The 25780-nt window shown below is 39.7% G+C and overlaps 1 protein-coding gene across 4 annotated transcripts in view; it reads right to left on the bottom strand.

Moving 5' to 3' along the window:
* Nucleotides 1-6380: 6380 nt before the first annotated feature.
* The window catches only part of LOC111862286 (cysteine-rich secretory protein 2), a 32982-nt gene continuing 13582 nt past the window's right edge, over nucleotides 6381-25780 (bottom strand). For 2 of the 4 annotated variants that reach the window (XM_023847546.2, XM_033750614.1), the window contains 5 exons: nucleotides 21192-21289; nucleotides 16255-16391; nucleotides 11880-12025; nucleotides 7733-7933; nucleotides 6381-6807 (listed from right to left, as the gene is read on the bottom strand). In XM_023847546.2, the coding sequence (XP_023703314.1) occupies nucleotides 6564-6807; nucleotides 7733-7933; nucleotides 11880-12025; nucleotides 16255-16391; nucleotides 21192-21279 (816 nt within the window). In that variant the 5' untranslated portion in view covers nucleotides 21280-21289 and the 3' untranslated portion in view covers nucleotides 6381-6563. Of the gene's footprint in view, nucleotides 6808-7732; nucleotides 7934-11879; nucleotides 12026-16254; nucleotides 16392-21191; nucleotides 21290-24515; nucleotides 24721-25780 lie in introns of those variants that run through there. The other 2 variants (XM_023847547.2, XM_033750615.1) reach the window with 2 other exon arrangements.

Genomic DNA, 25780 nt, shown 5'->3' with positions numbered 1-25780 from the left:
TTGAGTTCACTCAATTTACCTAGGCCTTCTAGCCGCAATATGACCCTGGGGTTGACTCAGCCTCGAGCAGAAAGGAGTACCAGAGGATTCCTGGGAGGTAAAGGGCGGCTCGTGCGTAAGTCTTCCTACCGTACCGCCATCTGTGAACCGATTGTCTGCAGAAAATGTGTGAGCCTCGACGACTCACAACCCTATGGGCCTTCACGGCCTGTTGCAGGGAAGGTTTTATTCTGTTACTATCCTAACTGTTGTATTTTATAGTGTTTGTTAGTCCCGCTAGGGGAATAGTGAGATCACATTTCAAACTGTGTCACGACCATTTCTTTTTGCACCCTTTCCAAGTAACTGTGCATTCAGTGTTGTGACAGTCGACACTGTAAATACTGAGGTAGTGACAGCGTCGTTGAACAGACAACAACCAGACCTTCTTCATATTCAGAGTGGAGGGTTTCCACTAGGATTAATCACAAAATTTCTTTCCCACCCTTAGCTACGTAGACGCCCAACTAAATGTTGGCTTGACTACCCGAAAAATACTAGATGACTTGCATAAACCACGAATTTCTTCAGTATATAATACCATAATTTTTCACTAGATTCATTCACATTACATCCAGATAGTTGCTGATTGATCAACATAATATTTTTCATGAAGTTTTGTTTCATTTGTCAGTTATTGGATATATTCTGTATTCGAGCCAACAGCACTGGTTAGCCGGTATGCAATTTTCGACATATTGAAAAACAAATTACGTTAAAAGTTGAGAAGAAATATATACAGTTATTCATACATCTATATGTAGGTTCCTTGAATGATACAGTGACATTTCCTCCACACCAGATGTAAAGGTTTGTTGAGAGATGTAATGATTTTACCGCCATGGATTGGTATCAAGACTCCCGTTTGATGTAACGAAGTGCAGAGACCCCGTTTCTTTAGAATCCTGTCATATATCGTTACGGTAATGCAATTAGAAGCGCGCAAGCGCAATTGGTTCTATATGATGTTGAAGTCATGGCGTGTCTTTTCAAACCTTCTTGTGTTTTCTTTATGAACTAGATCCGTGTCAAGGCGAGATCTTTATCTTGAAGTCCAGCTTCAGGTGTGCATATCGGCGTGGAGGTCGTTTCACTTTTGTTCTTCAGACAAACAAATGTATTATAATTGGTCAACAACCTCCGGAAGTGCCATAATTAGTCTTTACGCCAGAAGATCTATACATAAAATATCTGAGAAGAAATGTTATGCTTTTATTTACAAGTCCTCTTTCTTACAATTCAGAAGTATATTAAAAAATTTTCACTTTGTTGAAATAATAATACGAGTATTTTAGAGGAACAGAGAATTCAGTTCGTTTGCGAATACCATCTGCTTCCGGTCTCGCATGGCTGCTCGATTTTATCCCCCCCCCCAAAAAAGAAAAAGGGGTTCATGTTGATAATACCTGCCTTATATAAATGGTGTAGTAGCAGTGTAGTAGCAGCAGCAGTAGTAGTAGTAGTAGTCAGTGCTTTGCAGCCTCAGGTCGAGATCTAACCAAATTCAGAAAGTGTTATTACAGCCTTAACACACGTATATACAAACGCGCGCGCAAATCATACATACTTATATTTCTTGGACTGATCGAAGATTGTTTTTAGGATGTGAAGCCGTCTAGTCGGGTAAATGTCTACCATATTATACGTCACATTTCAGAAGTCATTGGGCCTAATCTTCGCAGTAACGAAACTCAAATCTCACATATGTTGATACTATTCTCACTGTGGGAGTTGTGAGAATTATAATATTATCGTTGAGAATTTTTGTAAAGCCATCCTTGTAACAGGCCGTAGAGGCCCAAATGGTTGTGAGACGTCGAGGCTCCCACATTTTGTAGACAATCGGCTCACAGATGGCGATGAAGTAGTCAGCCTTACGCGCCGGCCGCAATTTTACCCCCAGGAAGATTCCTGGTATTCATTTCTGTTGGAGACTGAGTCGACCCCAGGGCCATGGTGTACGTGATTGAAAGGATCCTGTGGAGTTCCGTATCTATCGATAGTATCCATCTGTTTAAAACTCGGTTACATTTTGTCCTTAATAATGCAGAGTCTATACGAGGCCTGTATGTGTATATATAATAAAATACTGTAAAAGACTGTAGGAGATCAATAATATTAAATGTCACCATCCTATCTAACATGGGTTGACAAGCATCAGGTAGTATCATGAATTAGAGGAATTTACTTTTTAACACAATGCATTGTGGAAGTAAATCTGTTGCTAGGCAATGACCACGAAATAAGCAACTATGCAACAGCCGTTGCTAAGTAATGGCTCTGCAAACAGTGGCCGTTGCTAGGCAATGACTCCAACAGACACGAACGCAACAATGGCACAGCAACAGGGAAACGGTTTTTCTTTGTGATCCATGCCGAGATGTTATAAGCAGAACAAATCAGTGGAATCATTCAGTCAGTCAGTGAAGTCAGTTAGTGAATAGATGGTTGGTTAGATAGTGAGTTAGCTAGAGGACTGCTGCAGTTCAGTCTTTGTGAGCTGCTGCTGTGAGAAGCTGGTANAATAGATGGTTGGTTAGATAGTGAGTTAGCTAGAGGACTGCTGCAGGGACTGCTGAAGCCAGGGATAAGTTCGGGAACAAAGTGGAAGGGGAGTGTCAGCCATTGAAGACACTACCAAACAACGGCTAGTGGAGACTATCACAGACTTAGAACACTAGTCTATGTGTGACAGTGATTTGTAAAATGTAGTCACGAGTTGCTGTTAAAGTGTCAGTAAATCTGAATATCTACCTATAGTCACTCCATCGCATGACAGTGTATTCAATGATGCTTGTCAAAAATATGTAATAGTACATTTGTAACGAAGAATAGAATAAACCCACCCTAAACAGTATGAAAATATCAGGATAGGTTAATTGTATAAACTGTTAAACATAAGTCTGCAACAGAGCTGCATACAAATTTAATGTACAAAATTCTACATGTGATTATATTTTATCATAAGAACCACGACATCTGCAGTAAGTCATATGCAAATAAGGAGCTGTTATTTTAATAAAGGAATGTGATACCTGGGAGAAAGAGAACACAAGATAATAATAGTGTATTTAGTTAATCTGGCACCAAAATTTTGCCACTAATGTTGCCCACAAATATCACCCTGCTTCTCTGCATTTCAAATAATTCTTGCTTTCTGAAACTTACATTTCATTTCATATGAGAGCACAGTACTTTTGTTGTAACATTCAGTTCATCCTGCTGAATCCTATATAGATCAGGAAATTTCTTTCAGAAAAAATCAGACCGAATTCTATCTTCCAAAAGAGTTAAATTTAGATTAATGCTCTGTGCTATCTGTTTTCTTGGTTAATGCCATTTTAGTTATCAGATTACATGTCGTCACATCCCAGAAGACAACAATATTTATAGTCACCGTTGCGAGAAGCCAAAATTTTTCACAGTGATATAAAAGTTCACATTTTTTTTTATCTGTTAGGCATTTGGTAGATTCTTTATATAATGGTCAGTGAATTATATTTGCCTTCAACCACAGTCAGTCACTCCATTTTCACCTGACTTGGGCATTTTACACATTCTTTGCTCGTTTTTACCTGCTTGGGATTGATAATTAATGAAATCGTTGTTTGAAATTGACCTTAGTGACTGGATGCAGACAACATAATGTTTGTAAGTTTTGAGGTTTTCATGGCGATGACTATGATGAAAGTCGTCTTCTGGGTTTTGGCACCGTGTATTCTTCGTTTTGGCCGACATTTCGGAGGAACTTATCGCCTCCATCTTCAGAGCAGGTGAATGGCATGTGAATGCGGAGAGCAAGCTGTAATGATTAGGAAGTGAAAGGCGCTGCTTTATATAGGAAGTAGGCAGGGGGTGTGATTAGGGAGAGCGGACCAATAGGAGCAGTGGAGAGCGATTAAGGCCATATGTGGTGTTTTGTGCTCTCTGCATTCACAAGCCATTCACCTGCTCTGAAGATAGAGGCGATACGTTCCTCCGAAACGTCGGCCAAAACGAAGAATACACGGCGCCAAAACCCAGAAGACGACTTTCAACATAATGTTTGTTTGCACAGAATTATAAATATGACAAATGTCAGGCAGGATGCAACAAGCTGAACATAATTTGACATAAAGGCAATTTAGTCTGATAGCAGACCCTCAGCATGTGCAACCTATCTACAATCTTCACCCTCTTACATGGTAAGCATTATGACTCTGCATATTAAGTGTTTTTCATAATTCAAGATATTCCTTTTGGCAAGTTAGGATCTATGAGACCAGACATTACTAATGTCCCTGGAACAGAGTGCTTTCTCGCTGGTCAATCTCATTCAGTAACAACGAAACAAGATCTCAAGGTCTTATGAAGCACTGCTACAGTCTAAATCGTGTATAATGTAAAAAATGTAGATTACAGTAAAGCTTCATACCCCTTTCATACACGTACATTATCTATAAAGCCAAACTGTTACACTCGCCTGGAATATTTGCTGTGTAACCTTTGTTCCATTCCTCTCTCTGAATCCCAAAATCTTGATCAATGACATTTTAGCTACCATATGAAGAAAATTTGTATGAGGTATATTACTCATGCCATTGACATCTGCTAGATGTCCACTCAGCTAGCAGAGCTGCTGACTGGTGAAACAATGGCTGTCGTTACACTTATATGAGAGTTTGGCCAATTTTATGGCCTCTAACTTACATAAGTCAGAAAAGAAAATCATGAAAATATATTCATGACCCATGCAAGGTTATAATCTATAATCCCAAAGCTGAAATAGTACAAGATTCTGTGCATCTGAAACCAAGCTCCCATTCCCAACAGTCTGTATTACTTACCCCTATAAATACTGAAAGATGGAAGTTTTCAGAAATTGTGGTGCCTTTAGACTAGTCTATGGAACAGTAAATATAAGCTTATAAAATATATGTGCATCATGATGGAGGCACCATATGCTATGTTGTGAGACTTGAAAGGTATCTAATAACAGTAAAGGTAAACTGTAAAGCTATCCCTATAACAGGCCGTGAAGACCCATTGGGTTGTGAGATGTCAAGGCTCCCACATTTTCTAAACAATTGGCTCACAGATGAAGGTGATGTTGTCAGTCTCACGCATCGTCCTTCCTTTATCCCCAGGAAGACTTCTGGTACTCATGTCTGTTAGAGTTTGAGTCAACCCCAGGGTAACAGTGCAGCTGAAAGGATTAGATCAATTAAAAACCCCAATTATCTGACTGGGAATCGAACCCACGACCTTCCAGCTTGTAGCATTGTGCCACAAGTAACTATGCTAGCCCATGCCCCTCCATTAACAGTAACTTTCTAAAATGTGAAAGTCCAAAGAACAAGCATATGAAATGGATTTGAGAAAATAGATATAATTCTACATGTGTCAAAAAGAGGGTTAAATCTATTAACAAACATATAATGCACATTAAGTCAAAAGCAGCTATGAACTTGCCACTACAATACAATTCATATTAGAAATGCACTGCTTTAAACAAGACTTTGAATCATTTCCAGGTATCATAATTCAAAGTCTGACCAAAATCGTGTATCTAGAATATCAATGAATTTCATTACCTCTAATTTAGAGATTCCTGGAAGCTGAAAGCCTCTTGTTCTGCTATGTAACTACAAATGCTGGTCTTGCAATAGCTCAGCAAGCTAGTCGCTGGCGTTTCACCAAGGAGGCCAAGGTTCTATCTTGAGGTGGTCCATGTGGTATGTATGGTGGACAGCATGGCAGAGGGGCAGATTTCCCTTTGGGAACTTCAGTTATCCTCTATGAATCATCATTCAAGTAATACTCCATATTCAACTGTCATCAGGGGCTGTTACTACATTTCTATTTTATGCTACAGTAGCAGTCTCACCCCACACCAAAAACTACACAGGGAAACTAAAAATGAATAAATAGAAATTTCCCTTTATGGCGAAATTCATCAATATATGAAGAGTAATTCATAGTGCGAGCACTAACCTTATATTTGTGAAGTGTTGATTATAAATCTCAGCTAGTAATAACTGTTCTAACTTTGGTTTTGCAGTTTATCCAGTCTTCAGGAGTAATACCTGAACTAATGTGCACCTAACCAACTTCCTATCAATTTGATTTCCACATTTCACAGCAAAGCACAAGTCTACAATACCATCCTTTATTGGCTATGACTGATCAGTCATTAGTATAGCTGTTCTGTCTACTAAGGAAGTGAAACCATCCTTAGAGCTGAATACTGAGGAGTGATTATGGTATCTTCTAGCCTTCTCCACAAGGTTGATTCTATTAAGGTATGGGAAGAAAGGAAGGAATGGAATTTGGAGAGAATGAAATAAATTGCTAGACATGTCTCCTCTCAGCTGCTGATGGCATTCAGTTTCCTGCTGTCAGTACATAGGATGTTGAAGTATATAGAGTATTGCTCAGACACATTTAAGGACCTGAACCATGCAGTAAACAATTTACATAATATACAGTTAAATGAGGCTGTATTTGGTGTCTGAGCCTCCTCCATCATATATAAATAACAAAGGTTAGATGACCTTGTCATGACAATTGCATGTGGCTGAACAGTAGCGATGACGATCATGGCCCTCATGAGAATGACTGTGGCATAGCCAGTCATGCCACGTGCTGTTGAGCTCTCGGCAGTTGGCCCACAGGTCCGCTGAGGGACATGAGTTTGTGCACAGCTTCTTCAGACGGCAGTGTTTAGGGCATTGTGAACATGGGGCACCCTTCTTATAGGGCCGTCCTAATCGTTCCATGAAGTTCCCTCTGCAAGAAAAATCTTTTGCTTTAGGAAGGAAACAGCTCCACAAATAGATTATTCCTTTCTTTGGGTCCACAATTTTATTTGGAGTGTAAAAATTGTCATTGAATCTTCACTAGCCCAAAATATTTATATAATTGCTATTAGAAATGCTAGTCATAAAGATGAAAGCTGAATCCATTTTACTGAAGACAAAGTCCAATGACAGGCTTTCTGATCACATTGTCGGAGGTTGAGGTTTCATAAATTAAGCAATTTGCTGAATGACTGTCAAACACTAATGCACACTGTGACACAGAATAAATTAAGAAGTCACATCTAAATTAACTTTTCTCAGATGATTTTATTGTCTGTTATCAAATTATATTCTTTAATATTTTAAAAGCCTAATATGCCAAAGTATAAATAATTTTGGAAGAGAAGAATTAGTTTGCCTGAGGGCTTTGTACTACTGTTCTGGTTATATGGTTGCAATTTGTAAGTTAAAATTGTCAGAAGTAATTCAAGCTACAAAACAACATATTATCTTGAGTATCAAATGTACTTGCAAAATCTTGTCCTTCTTGCACAATGTACCCAAGCAAACAGATCATTGTGAAAAAAAATATTGTGAATGTCAAAAAATCATACTTTTTGTTGCCATTAAACTATACATTTTGTTATGAACTACAAATGGTTTATGCTGCTTTAGGTCGTTAGTTTAATATAATATTAGTTTTGGCAGTTTATTTTGCTGATATTGCTTTTTTTCACTACTTCTGAGTGTGCTTTTTTAAACCTGTGAAGCAACCAAGATCTCTATTACTTCATACAACAACAGAAAATGAAGGGTTCATGCATGTGTATCAGTGACAATGTCTGTGTTAGACATGAAGATATTCGTGCAAAACTATGTAAGTAGAATGTACAAGTAAACCTCATTATACCCACATGGGACAATAATTGCAGACATAGTTGTAGTAGGGTTTGCCCTTCACACCACCATATTCACACTTATTGAAGCCACAACCCACTTTGTGTGTTGTAGCCCAAACTAACTGTGTGTAGTGGCCCACTGTGTAGAGGTTGTTTTGTGAAGAGCCATATGTGAAGTCATGTCTCTCCAGGAACCATGTCTGTATGGCAAAGTACCTGTAAAATCAGAAGAGACACCAGACTTAATATGTTTAGGAAAGAAAATACTTTGCAATAGGGCTCTTGTGAGTAACACAATAAACACTTATAGCCGATTGATTTTATAATCACCAAGTAGCTTATTTTATTTATATATTAAGAAGCACGAAGTTATGCAACACATTTAAAATATCTAAAACAGAAAATATATCTTAAAACTATGTGCACCTATGGGGTCCTCGTGTAAACGAATATACATTCTATTTTTACATATTTGGGTGAAACAAGTAACAACTGCAGTTATACATTAATATTTGTGCTTAATATTCATTTGTTTGGCAATATATTATTCACAGAATCATTATTTTGTACAATACCTTAGCTAAATAACTGTATATATGAATGTGTTCCTCTATTACAAATTCTTTAGATTATTTAAATGTTAAATGCATCTAACATCTCGTGGTAGAATAATACATTTCAGTGTTGATTTTCTTTTCCAATTTATTATCAAAATTTACTATTATATTCGGAGGCTTTTGAAACCTTTATATGTTGGAATTCTTTTGTGGTTTATTTTATGATATTACCAATATTTCTGATACTCAGCAGTAGGATGATATATGATTAATGAATTGGAAGAGATTTGGAAGAAAGCAGTCATGGCCTAAATGTAGTATTATACTGGCACTGCTGTTGACATGAATCCTGTATGCTAATAGCAAAAGCATACTGTCACTGGAGGGCGACTATGCACAGAACACATTTAGAACATCTGTATATGTAAACAATAAAATTAGTTCTGGATTTATGGTACACTCCTCATATAACAGCAGCAAATCTGACCTACCACTGAAATGTTAAAAGCGAGCAAGGTAGTATATTGAATTAATTGATTAAAATCTCCACTTAATTCAACCAAAAGAGTATGTCTATCTTTGCCTTAGTTCTTGTTGGCTCCATCTTAAATTTTCACTGCTTTTCATGTTATAAAAGCATTCAGTTCCTTGAGGCATTAGGTCTGCATATTCATTAATTTTGTATGAGATATTTCTGCCGTTATACTTTATACTGATAATGAAGTATAACATACAGTAGACAGGAACTTTATTTGCTAGATACAATATACCTTAAATGTTTCAGCCACATAGGGCCTTTATTAGAGGCTTGTGTGTTAAAGAGGGGATTACTTAATATATATTAATTTCTTGCAGTAACATTTATGTTTAAATCACTTTATAATTAAAACTGTAGGGAATACTTACTTATGTATAAATTGGAGGCAGAATGCATAATTTTGAGATATTCTTGCTTTTATCAGTATGGTATTTTCTATTTAGATTCCATGAATATCATAACTAATATTATATTATTGCTTCATTGTCTGTTCATCCCTTGCTACAGTTTATGGTGTGCTGTACAGCTGGTGTAATGAGTGTCTGGGGCAGTACTGGCAGTCAGATGCATGGTGCTTAATATTTTGTTAGGCACATACATTCCTTTGATGACCATTAAGTGCCCCTTTTTTTGCATTTTCACTTATATCAGCTACATTCCCCATTCCACCATATTGGATTCTGTTGTTTACGATGTGTGTTGCAAATACTGATGCCTCCCTGTTGTATTTTATACTTCTTATATGTTCTTTCTATATAACATTTAGTGATCTCTCTGAATGTCAAACTTATGCTTTGTTGCAATCTGTACACGTGAACCATATATCAGATTTTGGTGTCATGCTTAGTAAATTACTGTGTTTATTGTTTTGTATGCTATTTTACGTTTATGGTGTCAAGAACTTTAGTAATTGTGTGTATGTAGTTGCCTGTGTATGTAAAGGTGGCCCATTTTTGGTGTTGTTTGTCTGTATTCCTGTTGTAGATTATAGTTTCACTTGTTCATGAATGGTTCTAATTTCTTTTTCTTTTGTAGTCACTGTTTTTTGGTTGTAGTAATGATGATACTTAATTCCTTTGTTCTCTTTTTTGTCATACAGGTGTGTGTTGTCTGTGCAATAGACTTTTGAATATAGTTCTTTTCTTTTCTTGTGGATGGCATGACTGGCTGATTGTTATAGAGTTTGCTGTTTTGGATTTCCAGTGAATATCAGCTTTGATGTTGTTTTTTGTATGTGATATATTTTTAAGCCTTAGTGGGCTATTTGACTGCTGGTATCTTGTGTCGTGATGTATATTAGAGATCTGCATGGTATGTTGAAAGTTCAAGTGTGTTTTCAGGTGTGTTTTGTTTGGTATTATATTTTACAAAATATCGTCAACATATGTATTGTATATAGTATAATATTGCCATTTGTTTGCATTGTATGCTTTAGTGATTGAATTTCTAGGTTTTGGAGAAAAATTTCTGCTACTATTCCCAATATTAGGGAACTCATAGCAATATCCATTCTTGGCTTGCTGAAGTTTCTAATTTATACTAAGCAATTTCATCTTAACACACGAGCCTCTGATGATGGCCTTGTACGGTTGAAACATGTAAGGCATATTTTATCCAATAAATAACATTTCTAACTATTAAATGTGATATTTGGCCGGTCACAGTAGCCGAGCAGTCTGCGGCATGCACTGTCTTCACTCGCTCGGAAGCCGGGATCGTGGGTTCGAATCCCACTCAGAGCATGGATGTTTGTGTGCGTTTTTCTGTGTTTGTGTAAAGGTAGAGGCCTTGCGATGAGCTGATCACCTGCCCAAGGAGTCCTACCATATGTCTAAGATCTAGAAAAGCTGATGTGAATGGAGAAGTTCATGGAGGTAGGCCTAGGCCCACTGGGGCTGTAGTGCCAAGGAAAAAAAAAGTGATATTTGATGTTTTTAATTCATTATTTGCATATCCATAATTAAATTGAGTAGAATCACANAAAACCATTGTTCGTTTTTGGAATTGAAACATGAAAAAAAGAAAAGAGTTTATTTTGCTGTTACTTGCTTGCATTAGAGTCCAACTCAGATTCTCAGTTTCTTTACAAATATTTCCCCAATCAGAAAATCATTTGGAACTGTGACGAAAATTAATATATTTTCATGGTGACCGTTGTAACAATACGTGTTCTGTAGGTCAGAGAAACTGTGTATCTGTGACTCCAGGAACCTAGAGATAATAAATTTAATGAATCACCACGAACAACAAAAACTGTTCTTCAAATTGTAGTGCAGATTTTACAGGGCGGTCACAATAGTCTCTTTTCTTCATAGCCTAACCTTCACTCAAACCTGGTAGCATACATCAGCGTTGTAATTCTATAGAATTATTTTCATTCTTAGTTACTACTATGACAGAAATTTACATATTACATTTGTAGTTTTATTTCTATTTAATTTTCAAGTACTTGAAACCTGTCACGTTTCCAAAGATTTAATGGAAATGTTTTCATTTCGGCTTTAAGACACGAATATATTCTCATTACATTCTGGAATTTTTTATGTCCTTATCCTTATTATATCCTGATAGTCTTCTGTATTTCATATTTCCAGATCAATATCAAAGTCAAAGTATAATTTTATTTTAAGATAATGATTAGATATTCATCGCAGTCTGCGTCAGAAATTCCAAACACTGATCATGAAATATATTTCTGACACTTGCGCGAGATATTATCTGCGCCCGAACTTTCAAATACAGTTTTTTCACTGTAACCTTTGAAGTACTGCCTTCGGCCGCTCGAACATTTGGTTTCGAATCCCACTCGAAACATTGATGTCTCTGTGCATTTACTCTGTTTTCTTGTTGTCCTGTGTGTAGGTAGCTGTCTTCGACGGGCTGATCGCCGTCCAGAAAGTCATACTGAATGTGTATTGTATTATAAAACTTAAAAGAAAAAAGGCCTAGGTCCAGCAGAGGGCTGTAGAACCACTGAAGATTGAAGTAACCCTTTGTAATAACAGAAATAAGTACAGTAATTAATTACATATGCATTCTGCAGAATCAGCCATCCAATTGTACTCACCAGGGTACCTGCTCCGTGGACACGAATATGTTCTGTCCACAGGAACCAAAATTGTCCACCCACCGCCCAGTGACGTTGTCATGCGTCAGGAGCATACACTGGGCCGCCCATCTTTGTGCAGATCTGGCAGCGTCCTTATTCCAGCTCTGAAATTACATACAAAATCTCCTGTTGTTCGCATTGAATTCGTGTTGAGCGAACAACCGAGTGATGTTTTAGAGGCTGTCTCCAACACAAAGCCGTGATGATGGAGACGGAGACAGTCCTCGAAACGTCAGATACAAATCTCCTATTCATATGACTGAAGACTTTATTTTAAATTTCAATTTTGTGTGATCATTAAGCTTAGTTGTACCCATGAAAACCATTTGCAAGGGGATAAGATTCGGTCAGTATTGTCTTCTTCTGTACAGGAAATAGTTCATAGGTACGAAGTTGATTTCATGTTTATCTTTCGGCCATTTTCTGTCTCTTGTACTCACATCTTGCGTATCCCCTCATTTGTATTCTATTTTTTCGATTAGCCATACTCTTTCGCCTGATTTTCTATATTTGTTGCTATTTTGTTATTGTTTCATTAAGCTATTGTTATTCGCCTTGGCGCTGTCGTTAATTATGCAACTGAACTACGACCACAACATCAGTGTTCAGCATTGCGATGCAAAGACTTACGGCGTAGGTTATGGCCTCGTTACTGTTCTGTCATGTTTGTTTTTTATTGTGTACTGATTCCGGTCTGTTATGACTGTCGCTGATTCATTTACTGGCTTTTTAAACCTTCACCGGGGGCAATGAAAATGTTTAAACAAAGCAGATAAAGAAGATAGTGATGAAGCTGCCCTACACCAACCATCTTCCTTTGCACTCCGCTACTATATACTGATAACCATATCCCGGGTGAAGAATGGATATTTCTGCTAGTGTAACAAGATGTATAACCTTCTGTATGGCTTCCATGTTATATGACGGTATATACGTATAGACTGCTGGCCGGTCACGGTAGCCGAGCGGCCTAAGGCATGTACTGTTTTCGCTAGCTTGGAAACCGGGATCGTGGATTCGAATCCCACTCAGGGCATGGATGTTTAGTTTGTGTGTGTGCGTTTTTCTGTGTTTGAGTACAGGTAGAGGCCTTGCGACGAGCTGATCACCCGCCCAAGGAGTCCTACCGAATGTGTAAGATCTAGAAAAACCGAAGTGAACGGAGAAGTTCATGGAGGTAGCCCTAGGCCCACTGGGGCTGTAGTGCCAAGGAAAAAAATATATATAGACTGCTGTGGAGCAATTAGGCCAGTGTGGTTTCTCTTATGTGGGAGTGTTCAGCAAGTAGTTTTCGTGTCTTGATCAATGAACTGACCCCTGTTGGCTACATAATGTGAATGTCATTCGTGTTATTGAGCGTTATGGAGCAGCAAAGGGAAGTGCAAGTCCTAAAGGAAAGCTGCCCTCCCATCGCTGACTTTCCTACTTTATTTAATGATTTCTCAGCTGTGTAGATCACATACGTAGTTTCGAATGGGAGGGCGGTTGTGGAGGTCATGTGGGAAATGATGTGGAAGGAGGAATCGTTACCTCCCCAGGCATTCGTTTGAAGGGGCTGAGCAGAACTACCAGTATCTTCAATCGAATTCCGTATGCTTGCCACTTCATTGTATTCACTCGGCTCTACCGAGCGCGCCATGTGGGACCGAAAACAAATGCATTTGTCATGTGTTTCTGAGTGTGGGATTTCGTGATTGGCTGAGATGTACTGATATTTTAATCTTGACATATGAAAACACTAAACGTCGTTTCAGATAATTAGTTCAAACCTGAGTACTCACAGATTCTTTATATTTATCTGTAGTGAATTTAGTGTGTGTTGTTTCCAAAGGATTCTGACGATGGCTTATAAAGGTAGGCGCACATCTGCCGTCATCGGACGGACGGCACGGATCGGACGGATCGGAATTTTTTGTGTGACTGCGCACACCGGATTCGGAGCATCCGCATTTCCGACAGGTGGTCTTGCCTTCAAGAAATGCTCAGTTCATAGCGTAACATCGTTAAGTGAAGTTCATCTTCTTGACTATTCTTTGAAATCTGTTTATTGATTATCGTGAACAGTTATGGATAGTGAGGAAGAAGTTGTAGTAACAAGTTGCTTGCTGGCAGAAGAGGAACAGAAATAGTCAGGGTGTCTCAAATTGTACAATTCTTCATATTCTTGCACAATGACAATCAATTGAGCTGAATCCACTGGAAAATTCACCAGTTGTAAGCACATTGAATGAAAACGAACTAACAGCTGCTAACGGCGCGAGAGGTGAAATCCCGAACACGTCATCCGCTCCGTACGGCCTAATCGGATTGCCTGCCCCTCTCGGGAATACCCGTCGGCATTGCCGAACTCCGATACGTACGGTGCGGACAAGTGAGCGCAGGCTCATTTGACACGATGTATGTAATAATAAAATCCGATCCGTCCGATCCGTGCCGTCCGTCCGATGACGACAGGTGTGCGCCTACCTTAACACTCAGGATTACTGGGTTTCAGGACATTCTTCGTGGTTCAGTATTCTAGAAAATAAAAAAAACACGACGTTTCGGAAACTGGATCTGTTTCCATTCTCAAGTGAGAGTGGGTGAAGCCGAATTAATCTGGTCTCAGGTGATTTAGTATCTGTGCGAATCTGACAGGGGTTGTCCAGTGAGGGGCTCAACTGAGTAGGCGTCTTCACCATCCCTCACTTCAGGACGGAAACAGATCCAGTTTCCGAAACGTCATGTTTTCTATTTTCTAGCATACCGGACGATGGAAAAGGTTTAAAACCCAGTAATTCTTAGTGTGTGTTGTTTACTGGCTTATTTTAGGGATGACGGGATGTGAGTTTTAAAATGATTCCGCGTATTAAACTACGGACCAGGTTTGTTCAAATTCTGATGACTATTTTCTAATTAGAAATGGAGAAGGAAATTTGAGACATTTATTAGTGCTTAACATAAAAGATCAATGCCTGTCAGGTAGGGCACCTGTCACAACTGTGGAATTTCAGAGGTCAAATTTCGTACAAGCTATATACTGTACCTCTTCTGTGATACGAACGGGTATAGTCAGCTAAAATGACGCTCGTGATGAAGAAATTGTATATATTTTGTTCTGAAGGGTCGCCAGTCGGCTAGACATCGCGGGCACTCCGGCTTTTACAAAAGAGGGTAGTAATTATTTCTAAAATAATATGAATTGAAGAGATAAGTAACTGATTATTTCACCGCAAGTGTGCAAAGCAGTATTGACGTAAATTGCAGTGAAAATAAGCTCGATGTACTCTGTGGTACTTTTTGCATGGTTTGCGAACGTCAACCAGAACGGCCGAAGACAGCATAATAGCTGTGTCTTGAGCTCAGCCCTGTGACGTATCGATCTGTGTTTTATGTTCTCGGTTGCTTTTGCTGATGTTTCCTCACATTCGTTTCTCATTCCAGGTGAATGCTGGAAGACAGGCTCCTACCACAAATTTTCTCTGCGCCCTCGAATTACAATGATTATAACCCTGCTTCATACCACAGGGCCCATTTTTCAATGTCTATTGGACACTTAGGGCAGTAGATCAGAAACATCTGGAAAGTTTTGAAATGTGGTGTTGGAGAAGGATGGAGAAGATCAGTTGGACCGATTATGTGAGAAATGAAGAAGTGTTAATTAGAGTCAGTGAGCAGAGGAATATCCTACACGAAATAAGAAAACGGAAGGCTAATTGGATTGGTCATGTTTTACGCAGAAACTGCCTTCTAAAAGAAGTTATCGAAGGAAAGATAGAGGGGCGGATAGAAGTGACCAGAAGACGAGGAAGAAGATGTTGGATGACCTTGGGGACAGAAGAGGATACTGTCATTTGAAGGAGAAAGCTCTAGATCGCATTAAATGGAGGAATTGTTTTGGAAGAGACTGTGGACCTGTCGTCTTGACAGATTACTGATGATGATGATGATTGGAAAATCCGGTAACTGTACGAGTTGATTGCTTAATTCGTCAGAATCAATGCATTGGACTTTGTAGAACAGAATTCTTCACGGCGAAACGATGGCGCACAGCTGATCAAGAAATTTATAGAATTCGATTCTATTCAAAAGATATTCAAAAGATTATATTCTGAGATAATTGAATTTACACTCTCACATCCTCTTTGTTTAAGATCCATGCCTAAATATCTTCACGGAGTATAATTATGCTGACAGCTGCTTAACTGATCAGAAACTCCCCACTTTTTATGGAAAACGAAGGTTCATTTCCTTGTTCACAAAATCCACTCCCTTAGACTTTGGTCTCTAGGCAACTGAATCCAGTCCACACTCTCACGTTCTAACTACCATTTTAAGAGCCTGTTGTCCTCACCATCCTCAGCATGTCTGCTGCGGGAGGGGTGACACGTGTCCGAAAGAAGTTGTGGTATAGCACGATGTTCCTCTGTACTCGTTTGTGCACTGGTTCGAGTGCTCGCCGAGGTATCCTGTCGCCGTAAACCTGTGGCCCTGAACAGCAAGAAGTAACAAGAAGTGCTTTTGTTAACAACGAATTGAGTCTTGATCAATGGTTGATTCTCTATTCAAGGTCATACGAATATTGAACATAGCCCATTGTTTCGGGTAGGCATACTTGATACACGTGATATTGTCGAAACCCTCTTTCTTACGGGCCCAGCTATGCAGGATCCTTTCCTCCATTGCACCGGATGAAGGAAACGGGTTCGATTTCCGATGCGTGTTCACATCACGTATTCCAGAGACAATGGACAATGCTCAACACAATTTTTGTATTAACAACGAAACAACAGTACATGAACTTTTCTGATAGGTAAAGGAACGTGTTAGCTGTGTAATGTTCAAGTTTGTTTCGAATAAACTGTTGGTCCTACATAAAATAATGTAAGGTTACTTTCAGGAGAGTAGCTAATTTGGGATGCAGCAGAAGTTAAATTTTTCCCATAATCTCCTTACGAGTAAGCAAAAATAGTGAAGTAAATTGAAATTAAATTGTTTTTATTAATCTCTTTATTAATCACAAATTATTTGTCTATGTTTTATTTTTTAATGTAATAGCCAGGTTTTATAGGTATTTAGTTTAATGTTTCACATGTTTACTGACTCCATAGAAACTGAAATAATACATGAGTCATTTCTTTCTACGATTGGTGATCAATCGAAAAATAGGTTCGTTAATGCTGATAGTTCGTTTGTACCGAACACGCTATTAAATATGCTTCCTTACCACAATATATTTTACTGTCGACCCCCCCCCCCCCAAGAACTCGCAAAATCAACACTCGAAAGCAATAATACCCTGAATCCGCCCAACCAGAAACGCTCCTCTGGCCACCTGAAACGCCATTCTTCCGCTCATTGCACTACTTTTCGCGTCTTTTCATCGCAAAATATCGGATCACTGGTCGTTTCTCTTCTTTGGTTAATTCTATCAATGGAACAGCTATGTTGAAAGCGCAAGCGTATTCTTACTGCTCAAAAGACAATGTAGTGTCTGAAAGAATCTCGCGCTAGGCAATGAGAAAACGTTAAATTAGTTTTTGCCCTCGTAGTTTCGATTATTTTTTCACTGGCTCTACAGACCCCTTGGTCCCTGGCCTCTTATTTTCAGTTTCATACTCATTTTACAGACTGTAGGACTCCTTGCACAAGTGATCAGCTCATCGCAAGTCCTTTATCTAAACACAGAAGAAACATATGCACCTACCAAATATCCATACCGTGTGTAAAACTCGAACCCAAGTTCCCGACTTCCGAGCGAGCGAAAACAGTACATGCCTTACACCGCTCGGCTACCATGACAGGCAGTTTCGATTCTTACAAACATCAATTTTTAAATAAACTACCTCAAAAGAATTGCTGTTTCCTTTCTTACGTTCCATCTCACTTCAAATTTTCTATATTTAACTCTGTATTGTCATCCTGGACGGTTTATAAAGTAACCTCCATGCTTTAGTGTTATAAAGAAAAGGATAGCGTTGGACGTATCCTTAATTAAACACAAGGTCTTGTAGACGTATGAATGAGTGGAAGTATAGCTCCACACATATTTAACATGAACACTTGACGGATATGAGTGGTCAGATTCACGTCCCAGCCGCTTTATCCCCAAGGAAATAATCACCGGTAGCCATTGCATACGCAGCTAGGTGAGTCCCAGAGCCGGTTTGGAAGCTGTGAAATCGAGAACAAGCTGTTACCGCAACCGAGAATATAACACCGATTCATTGATCCCTCAGCCTAATCATTAATCTCTGTGTAACAGATCACCATCAGCAGCACACGCAACGATCTGTGAAATTCTTTTAATTTCTACAGTAGAATTTGTTCACATAAGAGATGACACAGCCGATGTAAAATAAAATTATATGATATGGGTTGACTTGAGAATGCGGTAGCGTAGGTGACTGAGGAACTATGCTACAAGCCGGAACGTCGCGGGTTCTTTTCCCGAAGAGGTCATTCGATTTTTCAATTTACCTAATCATTTCAACCACACTATAGCCCTGGGATCGACTCAGCCTCTAACAGAAATGATTACCAGGAATTCTCCTTGGGGTAAAGGGCGTCCGGCGCGTAAGGCTGACAACCTAATCTCTACCTGAGAGCCAAGTGTCTAGAAGATGTGGGAGCCTCGACATCTCACAACCCTATGGGCCACCACCGCCTGTTACAGGGATAGCTTAATCTTTACCTTTGATTGAGAAAGTCCCAAAATTTGCCTGCCTGCGAAAGTAGGCTGGAGATGGACAGTGAATTTATCTATGTGCTTAACTATTTAAGCACCATGGCATGATGGCGTATGGGGGAGTGAAGGTATATCTCCATGCATTCTTAATCTTGGAATTCGATTGAGATGAGTGGAGGGATTCACGACCCTCCCGCTTTACCTCCAGTGAGATAGCCCCTGATAATCATTAGATAGGAGGCTGGGTGGACCCAGCTCTGCTTGTACTTGAGATCCCTGCCCCAACAGCTCTCCCTCTAGGCATCTCCGCCCTACATAGCGCTACCACCAGCCGTTCCTGAAATACTCTGCCTGCTTCCCTTGGGTAGCCTCGGTAAGGGGAGAAGAAATACACTAATTTCTTTGCCAACTGCCGAGGGCGTTGAATCAATTAGGGCGATGACACACGGAGCGATTTTCGCCGACTCGGCGCGTAGTTCTATTGCATCAGATGGGATAAAATAGACAAGGCGGTGCTCGCCGACAGGTGGCAGATTTGCCGACTCGGCCTTTCGTCTGCAGGCGGTGCAGCGAGCGGTTTGAAGACTTGCTCCATAGATTGAATACATTCTCAGCAGTTACTGACGCGGCCACCGAGTCGGCGTGCAACATCGTGTGTCTTGTCACAAGGCTGCGGCCGACTCGGCCGCCGAGTCGGCACAACCGCCCCTTGTGTCATCGCCCTTAGAGTTCCAGGTATTTGAGTCTCGCCTGTCCACGATTCGCTGCGTCAGATTGTGGGACATTCGTCACATCACGTGGCACAACAAGGATCTTTGGCATTGTTTGCAGTTTATCTTACGTTACCTGCAGATAATGAAATTCAATATTCCATCAATGCTTGTTATTCTTCATATTTCTACTCATTTCCCTCTTTCCAATCATTCGACCTACTCGCAGATTACCATCTTAACACAGTCAGGACCTAAGTCCTATTCCAACTACTCACTTCTGTAGAAGAAGATGTTCGTAAAATATTAGAATTTCTTCCGTAGAAATATGTTGCCTGGAGCTAGGCTCGATAGAAGCCGATACTCCCCCCCCCCTGTTCACGTCAGTTGTTGAGCACTACAATCCGGCTTACAAATCTAGTCCTTGGAGACCCCTAAGAGTACAACTCCTACTTTGGTTTCATACAATTTTTCTGCTGATTTTCCAATTGTGCGTGAGTTCGTAATGGCCTGAAATAGCGCAGTTCCGCAATATGTGATTAATTACTCACTATGTCCCTACGTCTGCAACCCTGAGCTCCCACCAAATCAGCAATACTTGTGACCCTATGCAAAATGCAGTGCTTAGATTTGAATAAACCAACGCATATTTCAGAATTAAGGAATAAAGGATTGGATTTAAAATATGCAACGTATGTATCAATATTGGGGCACGCGGTAGCGTAGTTGGTTGAGGCACTATGCCACAAACTTGAAGGTCGCGGATTCGAGTCCCGATGAGGCGATTTTTTTTAAATTACCCTATCCTTCACAGCAGCACTATGGTCCTGGGATCGACTCAGCCTCTAACAGAAATGATTATCAGGAATCTTCCTGGGGGATAAAGGTGGCCGGCGCGTAAGGCTGACAAAATTACCGCCATCTATGAGCTGATTGTCTAGAGAAAATATGGGACCCTCGACGTCTCAAAACCCTATGGGCCTTCACGGCCTGTTACAGGGATAACTTTACCTTTTATATCAATAACTGAGAAAGCAATCCCGGTAGGAATCCCGAATGTTTATTTTTCCTGAAAAATAATATCTTATGGGGCAAAGAAAATATTGCTATATTTTCCATAACCGAAAAGCCTTTTCTAAGTTTTCGTTTTTAAAACATTCTTTTAATTAAAATCTTTTCAATCTTCTCAAGCAATCAAATTATGTTATTTGTTTTGGGTTTTCTTTACCGAAGTAAAAATTGCGTTTCTGTCATCTAAAACCTTTTCCAGATATCATATTTGTACGATGTACGCGTATGTTGTAATGAAGAATATTTTACACAACTTGATCGAACGCTGTTTCATTTTCTCTATTATCAAAGATGTGATTATATATGTTATTTCAACACCATTTAAAACTTAATTTCTGAATACAAAATTCGAGTTAAGACAAAATAAGACCTACACAGATGTAATAAGTTCTAAACCATTTTTTTAAAGAAGTTTTTATAAATATGATTATACACCATTAATTTCAGTACTGAAATACTGTGGTAATTATCATGTATTGTTAGTTCTGATAATATTATTTAATATCCTTCACATTTCGATCCTCATATTTTGCAGTTTCCTGGACTAACACCTTTGCTACTCCTTTAAAGAGAGATTCATGCAACTTGCCTTTTAGATTTAATTCAAATTTCCATGAAATGTCACACCATCTTTCATAAAATCATGTAACGTGATTACTAAAATAAACATAGGTTATCCAGAAACAACAGAACTTACTTCGCCTTGAAATTTAAATATCGGATATTTTAGCCCCCTTGACAGTCAGCGTAACTGCTTACTGCTTAAGGTCATGGATTCAAAAATTTACAACATAGTGGAGAGCTCAGATTTTTATTACTTACTGCGGTCCGACCGCCAAGTGCTGGTACCATGAAACAGGGAAAATATGATGAAACAGCAGCGTATGAACTTGTCTGTGCCACACACCATCCTGCGATACCTGCAGCACATAAAACAGGAACGTAACATATTACAGTATTGCATGCACAGTCACTGAAGGGCGTTATGACTGGATAAAGTGAGGTAAGTTTTAGCCGTGCCATAGCTCAAGCGGTTCGTCGCTGGCTTCCTATCGCGGCTGCCCGGGTTCGATCCCGGGTCTGGTCAAATGGGATTTGTGATGGACAAAGTGGCCCTGGGACGGGTTTTCTCCGAGTATTTCAGTTTCCCCTGCCAATCTTCATTCCACCAAATTCTCCATAATCATAATCAGCCGTGGCAGGCTACAATAGGCCAATCAGTGGCCGCCGTGCTGAGTGGACCCAGTTGGACTCCACCCCCCACTAAGCGAATTAAAAAAATAATTAAAACACCTTTTTGTCATTAAGGAGGGCCAACGAAAAGACTGCGCTGGCAAGTGTCAACAGCATATACAAAAGACAGACCCGTCCTCTCGTGAGAGAGGGCGGCCCATAAAACAAGACCGTAACTGTCAAACTGTAATAAATATCTGGTCATGAGCCCCAGGTGGGGCTCGACACCAAGACCTACTGACTGACTGACCATCAGTCGCAATGTGGCTTTGACTTTGACGCCAGAAAGAGTATAGAGTGGTTCACTTAAAGAAAGATAGTGACTTGTGAAATGTTGTAACAGGCAGTATACATGTCCAATAAATTCTGTCATCGAATCCAAAACCCGTTTTATAAGTCACGCATACCCCTGATATGTGAGAGTCTACATTATACTCGTATTTACTACGCGTTAGAAACCGAAATTCAGAAAACTCAGAGTCCCGGATTTGCGGTGGGAATTCTCACGCATTTGCTTCATAAAATGCCTAGGGTTTTGACTCAAGAAATTCTGTAGTGTGCTCATTTTCTGACGTTATAACTTGTCTCTTTGGATTTCTTTTAATACTGATATAAGAAATAATACGTGTGCAGTTTATATTAGTTTGACGCTCTTTCCAGTAATCCATATTCCTCTTCCAAAACATAAGCTGAATCCGGTTATAGCATTTTGTAGCCTTGGTAATAATCTCCTTTCTTTAGTTTGATCATGATTTCCATAGATATCCAAGTGGTTTGAAATATTCAGTTACGAATATCCCTAATATACGGAGGTAAGGGAGGACAAGGCCGGTCACGGTAGCCGAGCGATCTAAGGCATGCGCTGTCTTCACTCGCTCGGAAGCCGGGATCGTGGGTTCCCACTGAGGGCATGGATATTTGTGTGCGTTTTTCTGTGTTTGTCTACAGGTAGAGGCCTTGCGACGAGCTGATCACTCGCCCAAGGAGTCCTACCGCATGTGTAAGATCTAGTAAACTGAAGTGAAACGGAGAATTTCATGGAGGTAGGCCTAGGTCCAAATTGGGCCTGGAGCGCCACAGAAAAAAAATGGGGAGGACAAGAACTAACTGAAGGACCTAAAATCTTCCTGAAATTAACCGAGAAAAGATCGCGTCAAGTAATCCTATTTTGCTTTTTCTCTGTTTATGATACAGGATGACCAATCTATATAAGAGGGCTTGAATTTCTCACAGTTATCAATACTAAACCGATTTTCAGAAAACCAGTCACTTCTTTTGTGTACATAAATTAAATATAGTGTCCAGTTACGAAGTCTGACCATAGATGGATTGATTGATTCTTGCTTTGTTTAACGCTTTATGTAACATTAAATATTTATAAATAGTGAACTGAAACGCGGCCATGGCACACATACTGTAATATTCTGTTAATCAGCAGTTATTTGATCTATATGATAAGGTTGGCACTACTTGTTCAACATGAGAAGCTGACACGTATGAATCAACGAGATCAAACGAGCAGTTCCCTTCTCTGAAGTAAATTACAGCAAACTGAACCGTGGTTGTTTAAGTACAAGACAAGATGTACACCGAAGAATACGTTCACATTGATGTTACACATCTAACCCTGTTTTATAATTTTTCTGTTGTGATGTATGCAGTATCAGTGTATCGAGGCAGTTTAAAATGCAAATCCTGTACGTGCAATGCTTTTGCTCTTGCTCACTGTGTCTCCTGTCATCCGCCTCATATCTCACGTTATTTTAGTTTAACGATCAATTCCGGGTTTATTTTTGGAATTTTTCTCTGCCTGACAGTACACTTAAGTTGCCTCATGGCCTTCGAGATAATGAAATTTGCTTATATCGAGAACAGGTTTACAAGGATATTAGAAATCTGGAAGTCTTCCAAAGCGTGCGGGAATCTTACACGAAGCAGCTTTTGTTAACAAGGGAATAGCTTTTCAATTACAGGCATACCTCGGAGATGTTACGGGTTAGGTTCCAGATCACGGCAATAAAGCGAGTCACACGAATCTGTTGGTTTCCCAGTGCATATAAAAGTTATGTTTACACTATACTTTAGTCTGTTAAGTGTGCAATAGCATCGTGTCTAAAACAATGTACGTATCTTAATTAATAACAATTTATTCATGAAAACATTTGCCCACCATCTGAGCTTCCAGCGAGTCGTAGCACTCTGAATTTCCTTCAAGTACTTTTCCTTTACATTCACAACTTGGCTGTTCGGCACAAGATGTCGGCACGAGATGCATAGTTTTGAGCCCATCTCGGCTTTCGACATGGCCTTCCTCATTAAGCTTAATCATTTCTAACTTTTGAATTAAACTGAGAGACGTGAGATTCTTCCTTTCATTTGAACATTTCATTGTAGGGTTATTAATTGGCGTATTTTCAATATTGTTGTGTCTTAGGGATCAGAGGGCCCCGAGGAGAGGGAGAGAAATGGGGGAACGGGCGGTCGGTAGAACAGTCAGAACGCACACAACATTTATATGGGCGCAGTTCGTGGCGCCCCAAAACAATTACAATAATAATATCACAGATCACCATAACAGTTATAAAAATAATTAAAAAGTTTGAAATATTACGAGAATTACCAAAATGTGACACAGAGGCATGAATTGAGCACATGGTTGTTAGAAAAATGGCGCCTATATGCTTGCTCAAAGCAGGGTTACCACAAACTTTAAAAATGTAAAAAACACAATATTTTCGAAGAGCAATAAAACGAGGTATGCCTGTAGTAGTAGTAGTAGTATTAGTAGTAGTAGTAGTAGTAGTAGTAGTACATCGATAGCTCGCAGTCGTAAACTAAATTCATAAATGGTGATATATCAGTTCAATGAAGATATTTGCAATTTTCATAAATCTAATTCACTAAAATACATACGTATTTGCGTTACATAATAGCCCATTTAAATTTGCAAAAGTTTATTGTGAGGCACTTTGTACAGTCCATGTTCAACAATAGATCCCACATGTGGTGGTGGTGATAATGATAGGAAAACAGAATCAGGCAGACAAAGAAGATGCACAGATTACCCTAAAACAACAGACCACATTACGTGAGCAAGCTCATCACTAGCCGCACAGAATATACGAGACACTGTACTGAAGCTCGCCGCGCCCTAGACATCACAGTAACAAAGTATTGAGACTCCTTGTAGGAGCAGGGGTTCTTGTCTCCTCCACCACTACGTTCAGACCGGTTGTAGGACCCAGCCCAGTCTCCTGACCCGTAGGCACGCGTCCACTGGAGGCTTTTTCATAGGGTAAAGCGGTCAGATTGTAAGACAGACAGACCACTCACCCCCGCCCAGTGTCGAGATGTTTGCCGAAAAAGGACTTACGAATTAATACGTCTGAGATGAAGTGACAGGTTGGAAAAAACTGCATACTGAGGAGCCTCATCACTTGTACTCTTCTCCAAATATAATTAGAATGATCAAGTCAAGGAGGATGAGGTGGGCAGGTCATGTAGCACGAATGTGATGGAAGAGGAATGCATATGGATATTGGTGGGAAAGCCAGAGGGAAAGGAACCACTGGGAAGACCAAGGCGTAAGTGGGTGGACAATATTAAAATGTATCTTAGAGAGATAGAATGGGATGATATGGATTGGATTGATCTGGCTCAGGATAGGGACCGGTGGAGGGCTCCTGTGAACACGGTGATGAACTTTCGGGTTCCATAAAATGCTGGGAAATTCTTGAGTAGCTGCAGATTTGGCTTCTCCTCAAGAAGGGCTCAGCTCCATAAGTAAGTAATTAGGTACGCATTTCATACTCCAGAATGATTATGAACGTTTATGAAATTTAAGTACTTTCAGCTACGCATGCAACAAGCATCGTGTAACTAACTCCATGGAACTGAGCCCTTCTTGAAAAGCCGTCAGTTATGCAACTATTCAAGAATTTCCCAACATTTTATGGAACCCCAAGTCCCATTACCGTGTTACGAAACACAGTTGTGAGAACAATTACTATGACGCGACTGATAACAGAAATGTGACTCACTTCATATTGTTACGGTTCGTATAAGGGGGAGAATGATCTGTGAAAGTTCTGTGAAAGTTCTCTGATATCCTGAATCACAGGTGTTCATGCTTCCGGTAGTGATTCGCGCAGACACTTGTGAAAATTCTCAATCAACGC

Source organism: Cryptotermes secundus, unplaced genomic scaffold (genome assembly GCF_002891405.2).
Source record: "Cryptotermes secundus unplaced genomic scaffold, Csec_1.0 scaffold88, whole genome shotgun sequence".
In the NCBI taxonomy this organism is placed as follows: domain Eukaryota; kingdom Metazoa; phylum Arthropoda; class Insecta; order Blattodea; family Kalotermitidae; genus Cryptotermes; species Cryptotermes secundus.
Note: the sequence above shows the minus strand (reverse complement) of the source record. Positions and strands in the feature narration are given on the sequence as shown.